Source organism: Pseudophryne corroboree, chromosome 9, assembly GCF_028390025.1.
Source record: "Pseudophryne corroboree isolate aPseCor3 chromosome 9, aPseCor3.hap2, whole genome shotgun sequence".
Taxonomy (NCBI): domain Eukaryota; kingdom Metazoa; phylum Chordata; class Amphibia; order Anura; family Myobatrachidae; genus Pseudophryne; species Pseudophryne corroboree.
The window spans coordinates 122,382,281-122,400,539 of NC_086452.1; the positions used below are offsets into that span (position 1 = coordinate 122,382,281).

The 18,259-nt window shown below is 40.8% G+C and overlaps 1 protein-coding gene across 1 annotated transcript in view; it reads right to left on the reverse strand.

The window, feature by feature from the left end:
- LOC134956770 (uncharacterized) overlaps positions 1–13,304 on the reverse strand; it is a 47,792-nt gene extending 34,488 nt beyond the window's left edge. Inside the window, exons 1-4 of the mRNA XM_063938732.1 lie at positions 13,232–13,304; positions 12,279–12,349; positions 7,392–7,451; positions 2,561–2,608 (exon numbers count right to left, since the gene is read on the reverse strand). Coding sequence (XP_063794802.1) covers positions 2,561–2,608; positions 7,392–7,451; positions 12,279–12,349; positions 13,232–13,283 — 231 coding nt within the window. The 5' untranslated portion in view covers positions 13,284–13,304. The remainder of the gene's footprint in view (positions 1–2,560; positions 2,609–7,391; positions 7,452–12,278; positions 12,350–13,231) is intronic.
- Between the last annotated feature and the right edge of the window lie 4,955 nt (positions 13,305–18,259).

An 18,259-nucleotide genomic window follows, 5' to 3' on the forward strand; every position in this document is an offset into this window, starting at 1 on the left:
ACGGCATACTGGTATTACAAATGTGTATGGGTGAATGAAGACAAACAATTGGCTCTGTCAGTCAATGTCTGTATGCATATAACACCTGGGATCATTGGTCAGTGATAATCTCTAGCACTAAAATCATCTAATTAGATTCTGACTGATGGTATTTGATGTTTTCAGTCCAATTTCACGTGAAACAGCCAAACTGGACTAATATTCTATCACTTTTGGGGCTAAAATTAAAATTTCTACACACTGACAGATTTTAAATTAGGTTACTGCACACTGATGCTTTGCCTGCCACCAGCTCCTGAAACATTTGCATATATGTCTATGAATGTTACTTGTTATTATTTTTGTATAGCGAACATTTAAAAAAAAAAGTTACGCTGTTTTTAAGCATGTCCTTGATTATTGCTGATGTCCTCTGAAGTAGCAGTGCTAGTCTTGTGTCTTCCCAGCTGTGCAGGCAGGGCGTGAACATTCCTTGCGCAGAAATGTTCCTAGGGCCTTCCTACCTCTATGTCTGTCTGTCTTTGCCCAGTTTTATTCTATAACTGTTGTTTTAATTGTAAAACACAACGGAATATGCTGCGCTATATAATAAACTGCTAATACATAAATAAATAATATACTGTCCTAGAGCATCCCATAGGACATTCTGCGGCAGCATGTCACTGATGCAATATACAATATTTTTGTTATCAGACTTAAATGGTTTGTGACCACCCCATATTTATCAAATCATTTTAAGTCAAGATCTACTAAGAATGCATTTACATATATCTCAGCAAGGTAGAAATGCATTTTTCTACTCTAAAATGAATGCAGGGACGTCCTATAAGTCATGTAAATTTCCACTATTTACCTTTATGTTCTATCTATTTCAAGCATACTGTGAGATATACCCCGCAGCTCATTACCCGCAGCCTCCAATTCAATTAGCGACTTTACCCCATATGTTAAAGCACAGAGGAGGACTTTCTCTCATAGCTTCAGGAGCTGTGAGGAAATGTCTGTGGGAAAAGGCACTCTCTGGGGATATAACACATGGGGAAACCCATACATTCTGCAATTTATGCAGAATGTATGGGTTAGCGTAGCGGATATCATCCCTGTGTTTACAGTACAGGTTAAAGGCTGTTTTTTTTAATAGCCTCATAGAGCCGTCATTTAAGGCATATATATAGTAAGACCTCATTAGTGTATGATATGGATTAAGCTGCTCATAGAATGTTCATGAAACCTAGCAATCAGGGGCGTCAGAACGTTTTATGTTGGGGGGGGGGGGGGCAACATTTAATCCCAATTTTTCACCCCTGGAGCCACTAGTGAGGAGGTGGTACCATTGGAAGGAGGTGGAGCCTCTTGTGAGTACGTGGCCTGTAGTACCAGGGATGGAGGCACTACAAGGAGTAGAAAGACTGTAGGACCGCAGTAGCTGTGCAGTGCCCTGCCAGCTTGGCGCCTGGGAGCACACTATACATCATGAAAAGGCTGCCGCTGCTCTGTCTCTCCCTGCACTGCACGGAGGATGCAGTGTGCGGTCTTCCACCTGACCGCACAATGCTCCTCCAGTACATCGGCACCTCTCTCACACTGCACAGAGGATGCAGTGTGCGGTCTTCCACCTGACCACACATTGCTCCTCCAGTACATCAGCGCCTCTCCCACACTGCAAAGAGGATGCAGTGTGCGGTCTTTCACCTGACCACACATTGCTCTTCCTGTACAGTGGCGCCTCTCTCATGTTTGGAGGGCGTGCTGCCCCCTTTCCCTCCCCGTTCTGATGCCTCTGCTCGCAATATAAAGTTAGCTGAATAAGAGATGGATATGTAAGGGGGTAATTTAATTCTGGGTATTGGTTGCAGTTTTGGAACAGTAAGTACATTGCATCCACCGGCATCACATTTTTTGTGATGCCGGTGATTTCTTGGCACTACTGTACATGTCTAATATGTGCGCAGCCAAGCATTGCCAGAATGCCCAGCAGAACATCCCTAATGACATTTTTTGATGCAGAACATCAACTGAATGTAGGGATGGGCAAAACTATTCTACAGCATGACATAGAAGCTTAACTGATACCTGTTTATAAATTATTTATTCCTGCATTTTACTGACAGCTTAAAATCATTGCTTTTGTCCCAATTTTTTAATTATTAGAACATTGTTATAAATATATTGTATTTTATTAAGTCTATGGAGTCTATTCATGAAGCAGTTTAGTGGGGAAATGAGCCAGTGGAGAAGTTGCCCATGGTAACCAAACAGCATTGAAGTAACATTTCTCAAGTGCATTCTATATAGTTATACGTAGCAGGTGATTGGTTGCTTTGGGCAACTTCTTCATTGGCTCACTTGCCCACTCTTTTCACTGCTTCATGCATAGACCCCTTTTACTTGAAGAAACATTGCTTGATCTCTGGCCCATCAATGTACAGTATTCATCATCTACACCAAGCTCATCTAGTTATACCAAATGAGATATTTAAATAAGTGAATTTAAAAAATATATTTATTAATAAATATTTATATATTTACTGTATAGTTAGAGGAAATAAACAAAACTTACCAGAACACTTTTTACGTCTTCAATTAATTGTTGACTGTATGTTTCTTTCTGTAGAGACAAAGGTTAAAGAAAATCAATAGAGTGCACATTGTTATTTTGGCAATTACTTAATAAAGGTTATGCATGCTGTACCAAATGCGTGTCATTGTTAATTGCCCAAAAGGCCATCATAATTAAAATGTGTATTAAACAGTTTAATAAAATGTAATTAAATTATTTATTTAATAAAATATACATGTCACAAACTATTAATGGAGGTGGATATTTGATGGACCGTTAAACAGATAACTAGAGTAGCCAGGTCTGTGATGGGCTCACAACGTCCTACACGTGGTAAACTGCTTACAAGGTAAGCCTACTGTATATGATGCTTGTTCCCAATGAAAGAACCATTAATAGAGTTCTGAAAAGTTGAATATACAGTATGCTCAGGGCCAGCAACAGAAGTCTTGGGGCCCGGTACAGTGATATCCCTGGGGCCCCCTCAGAATATATATATATATATGTGTCCAGTAGAAGTCCGGCACTCAGATCAATACTGGTATAAATGCTGCGGTGCCCTCCTCGTGGGGTATTGGAGCTCCACTGTACAGCAAGAAAAACACTCAGCAGACTTGAGTCAAGAATTTAAGCAAGTGTCATTTATTGACCGTGGGCCGACATGTTTCGGAGAAGATTCTCCGTCCGATCTATATCTATATATAAATGTGACGTGCAGTGGGGTGAGGCAGGTGAGGCAGAGTCTTTCCTGTCATAGTAACGTTGTGCCAGAGTTTTGACTGTATAAAGTATATTAAAAACACAAAGAATATGTTTGAAATATCTTATTTGTATTATTCTAATCATTTTTATTGCCAAAACTGTGGAGTAAAATGTATATGGCATGTGAGGCAGTGCCTCCCCTGCCTATCTTCTCCACACATCTCTAAACAAATCTCACTAAATTTCCAGTAGTTTATAGTGCTGTACCACTGCATAATGCCCAGATGTACCCTTCGACGCATATATTGTGTGTAAATCTGGCTCTGGTGCTAGCCAGTGCCTCCTGAGTCATTTAGCTCACCGCCTGACCCTGATATATGCATCGTAAGCTCAATTAAGAAAGCTCTTATTAAATTAGATGCCACCACACCACCAGTAGCACGTCATTTTAAGGCAGCAAAGCACATGATCAAGGACTCTCCAAGTAATGCCAATGACACTGCAATTAATGCCAATTGAACAAGTTCCCCCCTCCCGTAGAGGAGGTGACAGGAACACAAGCCTACTACAAAAGGAGTGTAAATGCATTTATAATATGGAGACAATGGCACCAAATGGACTAAACGAGGAGTTGTCGTTTACCCCTTTTTTCTGAGTATGGATGAGGAAGATCAAGCTGGTTTATCTGATGGACCCAATAATTTATATTTACTAAAATAGGGTTAATATTATATACTCCCCTTTGTTAGTCATGTAAATTCACACTTCATCCTGTCCTTAGTGAGAAATGATCTTTGGTCCCCACAATCTGTTCTGGTTTGTTTACATGTCCCTTTCATTGTTCAGAGACTGCATTTATTGATGTAGTCTTATATTTTTGATTGTTTACACATGGCTCACTAGTATTTCCCCCTGCCTCTGCAAGTGCACCATTGGCCAACCATGAGGAGGGGAGCGTTGCCACGAGTTGCCTGGCAACATCTACAGAGACAGGGACGCCCGGATGTTGATGCTGCTGACATTGGAGCAAGTTTCGCGTCACGTTGGTCCGTCCCATGCTGCATCCGTCCGAGGAGTTTGTTTCGACATCTAGAAGTGGCGGCCCATAAACCCTGCACGACTGGCTCTAAGTGATCAGGGCATTATGCAGTGACGGGGAAGGAGTGAGCGCAGTACACCATGTGCATCTGATAGGTGAGCACTGGGACATCATACCAGCAGATTAAACAGGTGTTTGTTTTGTGTTGTAATCAGAGTTTGTATATATGTGATCTCTGGTGATGGCTAGACTTACTGATGGCTTTCCCTGACGAAGGTGCTGTTGCACAGAAACAGCTGTAGGAGCTGTCACTTGCCACGATGCACTGACCTGCTAAGTATCATTTTTTCATCTCTATTGCTGTTTATGCTTATGTCTGCACGATGCACTTTTTTTCAAAAGAAATATATGAATTAAATTCAATGGATTTTGCTGCTACTTTAGGTGTGCTGGTTTATGTGGATTTTCCACAGTTTTTGATATGCACTATTGATCACCGTGCACCCATCCATTTATGACTGAAAGTGTGTGCGATCTACACTGTTTTGTATATAATGTATATCTCCTTCCTCCCACACACCCCACAGTCTGTCTCTTCCCAATTACTCCATGCTGTATTCCCAGCTCCCCCACCCTGTCCTAAAGCCCTGAATCCCCTCACCAAACCACTCTAACCCTGGGGAAAGACTCACCTGTGCTGCACTCCCAAGTATCCAGACCCAAACAGCGCACAGCATGTACCATGTGGCCCTCACACCCCACCAGAAAAGGCCATCACAAAGCTGCTGCCATGTCCTGTAACTGCCTGCAACAGAACTGGACCCAGAAGAGTGGGCGCACACTCGCGCAGCACAGTCACTGTGTTTGAGAGGCTCCTGTCACTCTGAGACTACGCCCACACTGCCTACAGATCGCTGCCTTATTTAGACAAGACGGGTCACATCCCTGTCGGGCACTAAGGGCCATATCCTTGTGGCCCCTCTGATCCTTGGGGCCTGGTACAGGTGTCCCCTTTGACCTCCCCTGTTGCCGGCTCTGTATACTCTGTAGTCTTTTGTGTATTTTTCAAGGCATGTGAAAGACTCCTCCAATATGCCAGGGATGTAATTTGCAAGGACAGCAGTTTTCACTACTGCCATGGGCGTGATTACAGTGGGTGCAAGGGATGCCATTGCTAAGGGGCCCAGATGTTAGGGAAGCCTCGGCTCAGGTTATAAAGTTGCATACCAATTTCCCAGATTTGCCTGCTAAGCAATTCAGGCTGATCTATTGTTTATCCTGAATTGTGGAACATCACATTTTCAGTGACAGGAGTGTGTAGTGGATGTTATAATGGTAAGGTGGCACTGTAATGTGGCACAATATGAACTGGAGGGCACTGTAATGTGTCATACTCTCATCAGTTCATTGTAATGTAGAGAGCACTAGAATGTTACATGATAAGAATTGGGGCACTAAGGTGGCACAGTATGAATAGGGGGCCACTGTATGTCATAATGTGAATTGGGGGTACTATATGTTATAATGTGAATTGGGGACACAGTGTGGAATTATGTGTCCTGGCAGCCCTACAATGTGACATAATGCAAACTAGAGAACTATGATGGTTCATAAAATAAAGGGACACTACTATATTAACTAGGCCACTACTATAGGACATTACATTATTTAGGGCACTATTATGGTTCAGAAAATGAACCAGGTCACTATTATGGGGCGTAAAAATATCAACTGCTTTGGAGAGGTGTCTCTCAAAAATCATTGGTAGAGGGGCCCCTAAAATATGTTGCTATTTGGCACACAAAGTTCTGGTTACACCCCTGGCTACCACTGATCCTGTGATTTAACTTTAAACTGGATAACTATAATTTATTATCATATGCTATGGTGATTACAGATCACCCAGATGTGCTATTAATCACCTGAGACTGGGTACCTTTCCATATGATGTGTAAGAAATTAAATGATTACAAAAGCGATAATTTCAGTTGTCCTTTGGGATCTGGGGTCCCCCTGCCCATGCACAGTCTACATGTCTGTTATTGCATGGGAGGGATACCAGAGGCAACAAATCTCGGTAATTTCTGTGGAATGTAGCTCACAGGCTACAGCAGCTAATGCCATTTTCAGATAGAGTTGACTTATGGGTCAAACTCTAGAATGCTTAACATTCTGGAGCTTGGTAAACCTGACTGTGTCGCAGGCCCCATAGAAACCTATGGGGCCTGCAGCTGCTATGGTCCCTCCGTTTCTGACTGAGACAGATATGGAGATATCTTCTGCGATCCCTACTTAATACTTTTAGGGGATCCACCTTGAAAACACCTGAAAATATTATATGATAAATGGGCCTCCCAAAATGAAAATATCCATTGTGATACTGACTGGTAATAATTACTGCAGTGCCCCAATTATTGCAATAATTATTGGTAATAATTATTGCAGTGCCACCTAAAGTTATATATCTATCAGGATCTCTAGAGTGTGTTCATTTTTGAAAGCAGAGTTTCACCATGAGGGTTTGGAAATATACAAAATATTAATTATTATTATTATTAGACAGAAAGCAACTACTTGGTACTGAACCCATAGTGAATATATATATATATATATATATATATATATATATATATAAAATATGAATTTTATGTTTATATATTTTTTATTTCAGTGCTGTTGCTGTAAATTAGGATTACAATACAGCTGCTTGATATTTTTATTTTAGAATATTTCTCGTATAATAGCAGGGCTTAGTAAGGACATATGTTTCAATAGGGAGTGCTCTGGTTTTCTTGTATACTAAATATGTGGATACAGTATGAACAAAAATGTTCTCACATATAAAAAATATTTATTGGGCTATAGGTATTCCAGCTAATGATATGCCATGGCTATTTATCGTTTGGTATGCAAACCAATAAAAATATCTGTTTGCTAAATATATCATTTATAATAGATCCAAAATGATATTTTGCATGCTTTCTGTCTCATCACTTAAGTTGTATTCTACTTTTGTTCTGTTTCATATACACTTACATCTTTCACTTGCAATATACATATAAGAGCATCAAAAGCAACATATATAGTTACCTCATTTCTATGCATACAAAGGGTTTTGGCAAGTTTAGTCAGCAAGTCAGGTGAGCAATGCTATTGAACAAAAGAAAATAATAGTAAATACAATAATACTATACATGAAATATGTGATATGCAGAACTCAGGTTAATTACAGTGAAGTGAATCACAAACACACCCAACATCACAGCTAAGGAAGCCATAGCATTTCAGTATAATTATGTGGCCATAGCATTATAATCAATAAAACAATGCCAGGAACAATACATGTTGTGACTGATAGCAAGCAACAAGCTATGAACTTAACCGATCTATTGTACAGTACTTAAGGGGGGTACTCACAGAGCGATCCCGGCATAAAATCTAAGCGATCTGACTACATTGCTTAGATTTTAAGCATGATCCCTCCGTGTGTACCCCCACAGCGATAGTGATGCGCGGGGCTATCGCTGGTGCTAGATTGGCATGATTGGCATGTCACCTGCTGGGTGAAATGAGCGGACCCCCGTCCCCTCCCTGCACGCTCAGCACACATCGCACTGTGTGCTGAGCGGGGGAAGAGATGTGTGCTGAGCGATTCGCTCAGCGCACATCTCTCCCCACATCTCCCCGTGAATACGGGCCTTAAGACTAATGAAAGCTGATATCTTTATGGTTACTATGGATTTAGGATGTTATTCAGTGTTGTTAGCAAACCAAGAAAGTTAGCAATTGGGCAAAACCATGTTGCACTGCAGGTGGGGCAGATGTAACATGTGCAGAGAGATTTAGAATGGGTGGGCTATATTTTTTCTGTGCATGGTAAATACTGGCTGCATTATTTTTACACTACAATTCAGATTTAGATTTGAACACACCCCACCCAAATCTAACTCTCTCTGCACATGTTATATCTGCCCCACCTGCAGTGCAGCATGGCTCTGCCACAATTGCTAACTTTTTTGGTTTGCTAACAACTCTGAAGAATAACCCCCTTAGAATTGTTCTTTGCACCTTGTCATTTAACTGAACTATATACAGTATATATATATATATATATATATATATATATATATAAAACACAATAGTATCTTTATCTCGCGCCAACCAGGGAGCAGCACTTCGGGAGAGATCTTTGTTGGGAGACCTCAAAACATACAGAATAAAACACAAATTCCCAAGTGCGCTAAGATGGAATGTATTTACACACTTCTTCAGGCGATAATTTCGTCAGAATGTAGACTGGAGGATATTTAAAACTGGGGACCTGTAACCGACACCCCTCACCAAAATAGTCACCCAAACAAGAGGCCAATCGGCCAATTAGTAAAAAGTTGTTTTAATAACATGTAATTGAACATATGAGTTTTTACACAGTTCACAATATAAAATTATATGAATAAAATACAACCAAAAGAATACACAGCCAACACGTTTGTGAGATGGATCCTAGATACCCCTCACCTTTTGCAAGGTGCGAGCTCAACAGGGAATATCTTCACAAACTAGATTGTGATCCTTTGACTGACAAACCCAACGCGTTTCGTCTTATCGACTTCATCAGGGGTAACGAGTATAGAAAAAGGACTAATTTGCTCTCGATGGATTTGTATAAATGATCCTATCCTCAAAAAAGGATTATTCGAAATATATTGGGACTTAATAAGTGGAGCTCTTATATCCGGACTCCTAATGGATGTTTCTTCTAAAAAGTATAATCAATTAAGTGATGATGTTTTATATGGACTACCTTAAAGCTAATTTAGGCGTGAAATCTTTATCAAACCGCCTAGAGGAATTATTGATTCTAGCCTCCTAGGAGTGCTGACAACCGAATATCGGCATTTTTGTAAACTACCTAAAAAATGGTATCCACTTTTAAGAACCGAGACTACTTCTAATTCAAGTATTGACCTTCATACAGTAGAAAACTCCAGAATTAAATGGCTGGTTTGACAATCTCAAAGGTATAAATGATGTGGCTTCCTCCATAGGTCTCACAGAATGGATCCTGGGAAAACTTTAGCTGCATGTGGAAGTCACAGAGTAAACCGATATTCGGTTGTCAGCACTCCTAGGAGGCTAGAATCAATAATTCCTCTAGGCGGTTTGATAAAGATTTCATGCCTAAATTAGCTTTAAGGTAGTCCATATAAAACATCATCACTTAATTGATTATACTTTTTAGAAGAAACATCCATTAGGAGTCCGGATATAAGAGCTCCACTTATTAAGTCCCGATATATTTTGAATAATCCTTTTTTGAGGATAGGATCATTTATACAAATCCATCGAGAGCAAATTAGTCCTTTTTCTATACTCGTTACCCCTGATGAAGTCGATAAGACGAAACGCGTTGGGTTTGTCAGTCAAAGGATCACAATCTAGTTTGTGAAGATACTCCCTGTTGAGCTCGCACCTTGCAAAAGGTGAGGGGTATCTAGGATCCATCTCACAAACGTGTTGGCTGTGTATTCTTTTGGTTGTATTTTATTCATATAATTTTATATTGTGAACTGTGTAAAAACTCATATGTTCAATTACATGTTATTAAAACAACTTTTTACTAATTGGCCGATTGGCCTCTTGTTTGGGTGACTATTTTGGTGAGGGGTGTCAGTTACAGGTCCGCAGTTTTAAATATCCTCCAGTCTACATTCTGACGAAATTATCACCTGAAGAAGTGTGTAAATACATTCCATCTTAGCGCACTTGGGAATTTGTGTTTTATTATATATATATATATATATATATATATATATGTGATGGTCCGGCACTCTTTGGAAGGAAGGGTAACTTGGTCCGGTGCCCGTGCTGACGTTTTCACGTGTTTGTAGTGAGGTGGATGCCCGGCACTCTGGACTCAGTAAATGTAGTAAATGATAGGCCCTACGGTACTGTCAACGTTTCAATTTATTGTAAATTTTCCTCAAGACATATGAACAAAATAGACAAACACTCACCTTATATCCCCACCATTGTGCTCAGTGCGCGGGCCGTTGCGGGGGACCGCCTCCCGGCGAGGTCCGTCGGGTGGTGACCGGGGCAAGGCCCTTCTGAGATGTGAATCAAGGTGGATTCACAAACTGGACACTGTAACCCCTCGGGGCCTTAATGATATGGTACCTCTATCTTGTTTTCTTTAATTTCAATATGGCTATCATAAGTCTTTTTTCCCCTTTCTTCTTCTGTGTCCCTCTCCTCGTCTTTCTTTCTCTCTCTCTCTTTTACTTCCTTGACTTTCTTATACTGCCACTTTTAAGAAATGCATATCAGATACCAGTGGATAACAGTGTATAGTTTTACAGATTTGCAGCACAGTATTTAATCTGTCTTTTATAGCGATCATTGCTAAGCTTATGCAATCATTGTTGTTGTTTCTAGCGATGTCATGGTAACCCAGCACTGGACGTGCATCACGCTATACGTGATGACGTCTTTTTACTGCGCAACAGCTGACGGGAGACTTCCGGCCCGACGGACCTCGCCGGGAGGCGGTCCCCCGCAACGGCCAGCGCACTGAGCACAATGGTGGGGATATAAGGTGAGTGTTTGTCTATTTTGTTCATATGTCTTGAGGAAAATTTACAATAAATTGAAACGTTGACAGTACCGTAGGGCCTATCATTTACTACATTTACTGAGTCCAGAGTGCCGGGCATCCACCTCACTATATATATATATATATATATATATATATATATATATATATATATATATATATATATATATGTATACATACAGAGAGATCCAGCACTCCAGCAGGCCCTCGGCTGCAGTGGTAATATGCTCACAGTGCCTTCCTCATGGACTGAACAGCCCCCAATGTATCAAGCGGAAGAAGGCGGCACTCGGAGACTTTCCAATTTCAAACGTGAACAAGTTTAATGGTGCATCACTAAGCCATTAAACTTGTTCACGTTTGAAATTGGAAAGTCTCTGAGCGCCGCCTCCTTCCACTTGCTATGTATATATATATATATATATATATATATATATACATATATATACAATAATATTATCTTGCATTTTTTGTACTTTTATCTGTTGTATTTAATTCTATACCAGATTAGCTTGATATTCATGCTGTCAGTCAGCTATATGATCATGTTGCTACTGTACTGTATCTATGTGTCTTTGTTGGGGGTCAGTTTAGAACCCTATGGAGCTAAATGGCACTAAAGGGAAGAAAAAAAAGTACAGCTGTGCACCTAGACAAACCATATTAATGTAAAGGGTGCAAATACATTTTTTTTTTTTGCATGTGAGATAAAAACTGACTACTTTTACATGTAGCCTCTAAATACTGGACAGCTTTATTCTGCTGTGCAGTCAGCATGTCTGCATTCACAATATAGACAGTCATTATGTCAACAACAAAATGTTGAATTTTATCATGTCACCACGGCTAAAATGATGACATTGAACATGCCGACATCTGCAAAATGTCAACATGGTTAAAATGTTTACTGTATATATGACATGTACATTGTCAGAATGTTGGCAATATACATTAGGGTTAGCTGTTCTCATTTCAAACTGTCAATGTTGCGGCAGTGTTAACATGTTCCAAGTCAACATCGTGCATGTTGTCATTATGAACATGTCGACGTGCAGTACCTATTGATTTGTTGTAGTCCACATTATGACTGTCAACATTATAAATGCCATAACGAACACATTTATTTTTACACTGTAATTTACAGCCCAATTTACAGGACATCACCCCTCCCCCCTTCCCTATCCTATATACCTCTACAATGTTTAATTCTGTCTCTCTTCAGGGTCAAGATGACTTTGCTAAGGTGTACATTTGATCTTTTTTTAATTTTTGCCCAACTCAGCTACTATATGTATAAATGAAATGTGTTAACTTCCTTCAATTTCTTTTAACTACAAATGACATAAAAAAAACAATAATACCTGTATTGCTGTCATTAAACATTTAGAGGGCATTTGCTCAGTCGCCCCCTCCTCCACCTCCACTGATACTCCTGATGTATTTTAGGAAACAATTTAAAAATGTTTTATTATACATCGATTCCAGACCAATAATTAAAGACAATATTTTTTAACATTTGTTGCCTTTATTACGTTATGCCTTAATTTATACAACAGCAAAGGTTGTAAAATCTAAAAGTTAAGCCTTGATAATTATGTAAAATTTCATTTGATAATAAATACTGACATAAAATAATCATTATAAAATGGTTTTGTTTTTAAACATATAGAATGGATGTAAATTACCATCTCAATAAGACCTCTAAAATCACTCCTATGTCCATCTAACGCTTTATATGGTAAGTACGGTATATCTTGATACTAAGGATGACCAATCAGTGTTACTTTATCGATATTCTGGGCTGATATGGGATCGCCATATTTGGAATGATACATAATACAGGTATGTTCAGAATAATATTGGTACTGTATTACTAAATATCAATGTTAGGTGCTGCACATGAGCAACTGCTGTCTACAGCAGATCTGCAGCACTCGGCTGCAGCTCTGAAAGTCTCTGAGAGGTAGAGAGCGCCTATAAGGAGACACCATGAAGTTCTTAGCCTCTCAGAGAATCTCAGGACAGACAAAAACCAATGTAGGAGAGTGTTGGGATAGGAAAGATGTAGTATATCATAGCAATAGGATCGATCTGCATGATATATAGACTGCACCATATTGGTTGAAATATCATGACCCTCCAGTCAGAAAAATTTCTACAGTATTTCTGAAATATCAGATATCGATGCAGATCCCTACTTTATAATACCAACTTTGGCTATGACTCATCAATATTGAACTTCAAAGTATTGCAGAAATGAAAATATACTACACATAATGCAACAACTATTTACTAGAACCAAGGAGTTTCTTACCTTCATTGCCAAGGCTGAGACCAACCAGCATAAAGAAAATGATGCTCTTCATTGTGCAGATTGTTGGGTTCACCTCAATCTATGGACAATACCTGGGATCAGCTCCTGTTTTATACTGTTAGAGGACACTGTCATTGCACAGGATCAAAGACTTTGAGAGTTGCCAAAATCAGTGTCCTCATTAATGCTGCAAGTCTAAAATAAATATTTGAATTAGATAAGAAAACCGTACACAGGTGCCACCTTCATAATACACTGCACTCAAATTATTAGTAAGATACTTCTTTATACTTGCCCACTGATCCATTTTCTAAAAATACCATGCCAATAAACCTAAATCCAATGAAGTTGTTGACTACTAAACTTTCATCTCATTGAAGGACAGTCTCACACATGTTTAATTTGAGGTATTTCATTATTAACTTCAGTTGGAGGGATTTATTTGTTTGAAACGATTATTCATCTACAATCAGATGTTGGGGTCTATTTATCAAATAGCCCTGAAAAGTAGAGATGAGCGCCTGAAATTTTTCGGGTTTTGTGTTTTGGTTTTGGGTTCGGTTCCGCGGCCGTGTTTTGGGTTCGAACGCGTTTTGGCAAAACCTCACCGAATTTTTTTTGTCGGATTCGGGTGTGTTTTGGATTCGGGTGTTTTTTTCAAAAAACACTAAAAAACAGCTTAAATCATAGAATTTGGGGGTCATTTTGATCCCAAAGTATTATTAACCTCAAAAACCATAATTTACACTCATTTTCAGTCTATTCTGAATACCTCACACCTCACAATATTATTTTTAGTCCTAAAATTTGCACCGAGGTCGCTGTGTGAGTAAGATAAGCGACCCTAGTGGCCGACACAAACACCGGGCCCATCTAGGAGTGGCACTGCAGTGTCACGCAGGATGTCCCTTCCAAAAAACCCTCCCCAAACAGCACATGACGCAAAGAAAAAAAGAGGCGCAATGAGGTAGCTGACTGTGTGAGTAAGATTAGCGACCCTAGTGGCCGACACAAACACCGGGCCCATCTAGGAGTGGCACTGCAGTGTCACGCAGGATGTCCCTTCCAAAAAACCCTCCCCAAACAGCACATGACGCAAAGAAAAAAAGAGGCGCAATGAGGTAGCTGTGTGAGTAAGATTAGCGACCCTAGTGGCCGACACAAACACCGGGCCCATCTAGGAGTGGCACTGCAGTGTCACGCAGGATGTCCCTTCCAAAAAACCCTCCCCAAACAGCACATGACGCAAAGAAAAAAAGAGGCGCAATGAGGTAGCTGACTGTGTGAGTAAGATTAGCGACCCTAGTGGCCGACACAAACACCGGGCCCATTTAGGAGTGGCACTGCAGTGTCACGCAGGATGTCCCTTCCAAAAAACCCTCCCCAATCAGCACATGATGCAAAGAAAAAGAAAAGAAAAAAGAGGTGCAAGATGGAATTGTCCTTGGGCCCTCCCACCCACCCTTATGTTGTATAAACAAAACAGGACATGCACACTTTAACCAACCCATCATTTCAGTGACAGGGTCTGCCACACGACTGTGACTGATATGACGGGTTGGTTTGGACCCCCCCCAAAAAAGAAGCAATTAATCTCTCCTTGCACAAACTGGCTCTACAGAGGCAAGATGTCCACCTCATCATCACCCTCCGATATATCACCGTGTACATCCCCCTCCTCACAGATTATCAATTCGTCCCCACTGGAATCCACCATCTCAGCTCCCTGTGTACTTTGTGGAGGCAATTGCTGCTGGTCAATGTCTCCGCGGAGGAATTGATTATAATTCATTTTAATGAACATCATCTTCTCCACATTTTCTGGATGTAACCTCGTACGCCGATTGCTGACAAGGTGAGCGGCGGCACTAAACACTCTTTCGGAGTACACACTTGTGGGAGGGCAACTTAGGTAGAATAAAGCCAGTTTGTGCAAGGGCCTCCAAATTGCCTCTTTTTCCTGCCAGTATAAGTACGGACTGTGTGACGTGCCTACTTGGATGCGGTCACTCATATAATCCTCCACCATTCTATCAATGTTGAGACAACCGACACAATTGGACTCTCCTTGTGGATTTGGGATTTCGAAGAATGCACAGTTCTTTGCTGTGCTGCTTTTGCCAGCTTGAGTCTTTTCATTTTTCTAGCGAGAGGCTGAGTGCTTCCATCCTCATGTGAAGCTGAACCACTAGCCATGAACATAGGCCAGGGCCTCAGCCGTTCCTTGCCACTCCGTGTGGTAAATGGCATATTGGCAAGTTTACGCTTCTCCTCCGACAATTTTATTTTAGGTTTTGGAGTCCTTTTTTTTCTGATATTTGGTGTTTTGGATTTGACATGCTCTGTACTATGACATTGGGCATCGGCCTTGGCAGACGACGTTGCTGGCATTTCATCGTCTCGGCCATGACTAGTGGCAGCAGCTTCAGCACGAGGTGGAAGTGGATCTTGATCTTTCCCTAATTTTGGAACCTCAACATTTTTGTTCTCCATATTTTAATAGGCACAACTAAAAGGCACCTCAGGTAAACAATGGAGATGGATACTAGTATACAATTATGGACTGCCTGCCGAGTGCAGACACAGAGGTAGCCACAGCCGTGAACTACCGTACTGTACTGTGTCTGCTGCTAATATAGACTGGTTGATAAAGAGATGTCTATGTAACTATGTATGTATAAAGAAGAAAGAAAAAAAAACCACGGTTAGGTGGTATACAATTATGGACGGACTGCCTGCCGAGTGCAGACACAGAGGTAGCCACAGCCGTGAACTACCGTACTGTACTGTGTCTGCTGCTAATAATATAGACTGGTTGATAAAGAGATGTCGTAGTAGTATGTATGTATAAAGAAGAAAGAAAAAAAAAACCACGGTTAGGTGGTATACAATTATGGACGGACTGCCTGCCGAGTGCAGACACAGAGGTAGCCACAGCCGTGAACTACCGTACTGTACTGTGTCTGCTGCTAATATAGACTGGTTGATAAAGAGATGTCTATGTAACTATGTATGTATAAAGAAGAAAGAAAAAAAAAACACGGTTAGGTGGTATACAATTATGGACGGACTGCCTGCCGAGTGCAGACACAGAGGTAGCCACAGCCGTGAACTACCGTACTGTACTGTGTCTGCTGCTAATATAGACTGGTTGATAAAGAGATGTCGTAGTAGTATGTATGTATAAAGAAGAAAAAAAAACCACGGTTAGGTGGTATACAATTATGGACGGACTGCCTGCCGAGTGCAGACACAGAGGTAGCCACAGCCGTGAACTACCGTACTGTGTCTGCTGCGACTGGATGATAAATGATATAAAAAATATATATATATCACTACTGCAGCCGGACAGGTATATATTATATATTATATAATGACGGACCTGCTGGACACTGTCTGTCAGCAGAATGAGTTTTATTTTTATAGAATAAAAAAAACAACAACACACAAGTGAAGTCACACGACGAGTGTTTAACTTTTTCAGGCAATCACAATATAAGTATACTACTAACTATACTGGTGGTCAGTGTGGTCAGGTCACTGGTCAGTCACACTGGCAGTGGCACTCCTGCAGCAAAAGTGTGCACTGTTTAATTTTAATATAATATTATGTACTCCTGGCTCCTGCTATAACCTATAACTGGCACTGCAGTGCTCCCCAGTCTCCCCCACAATTATAAGCTGTGTGAGCTGAGCAGTCAGACAGATATATAATATATATAGATGATGCAGCACACTGGGCTGAGCCTGAGCAGTGCACACAGATATGGTATGTGACTGAGTCACTGTGTGTATCGCTTTTTTCAGGCAGAGAACGGATATATTAAATAAACTGCACTGTCTGGTGGTCACTCACTATATAATATTATGTACTCCTGGCTCCTGCTATAACCTATAACTGGCACTGCAGTGCTCCCCAGTCTCCCCCACAATTATAAGCTGTGTGAGCTGAGCAGTCAGACAGATATATAATATATATAGATGATGCAGCACACTGGGCTGAGCCTGAGCAGTGCACACAGATATGGTATGTGACTGAGTCACTGTGTGTATCGCTTTTTTCAGGCAGAGAACGGATATATTAAATAAACTGCACTGTCTGGTGGTCACTCACTAGTAAACTCTCTGCACTCTCTACACTTCTACAGTACTCCTCCTAGTCCTAAGCTCCAGTAAATCTCTCTCTCTTATAATCTAAATGGAGAGGACGCCAGCCACGTCCTCTCCCTATCAATCTCAATGCACGTGTGAAAATGGCGGCGACGCGCGGCTCCTTATATAGAATCCGAGTCTCGCGAGAATCCGACAGCGTCATGATGACGTTCGGGCGCGCTCGGGTTAACCGAGCAAGGCGGGAAGATCCGAGTCGCTCGGACCCGTGAAAAAAACCATGAAGTTCGGGCGGGTTCGGATTCAGAGAAACCGAACCCGCTCATCTCTACTGAAAAGTCCAATTTTCTCCTGCTACTCATCACGGCAATTGATAGTAGATGTATCTGGGACAGTGGCAATCCTGGCTTACAGCAGTAAACAATGACTTATCACATAAACAGCCAGTTGGTTTCTCACTCTCCTCACCTGTTCATATGTAACCCAGCATTGCCAGATCACACAGATGAATTGCACACAGATGACCAGACTGGAAGGCTTATCTTTGGCTTCCAGGTACAGATTGGTTAAATGTAAAAACAAAAATAAGAACAAATTGTAAAAAAAATATCAAAAATTAAGCTACAATTTAAAATCATTTTTTTAAATAAAAATAAGGACAACTTTTTATTTATAAAGCATTTTTCTTAAATTTTACTGTGTCTGCTTCCTCCATCCTGAGATGGCAATAACCTAGAAAGACAGTTAGCTTACAGTTACTCCTGTTGTCCTTCATAAATATGTGTTAAACATCTTCTCCATAGCCAGATTAATGTGGGGGCACAGGGGATACTGTACCCCAAGCTCCCCTCTGTTAGGGGGCCCCCCGACCGCAGACAGTGAAATCACTAACTCTCCCTCTTGTGCAGCAGCAGAACC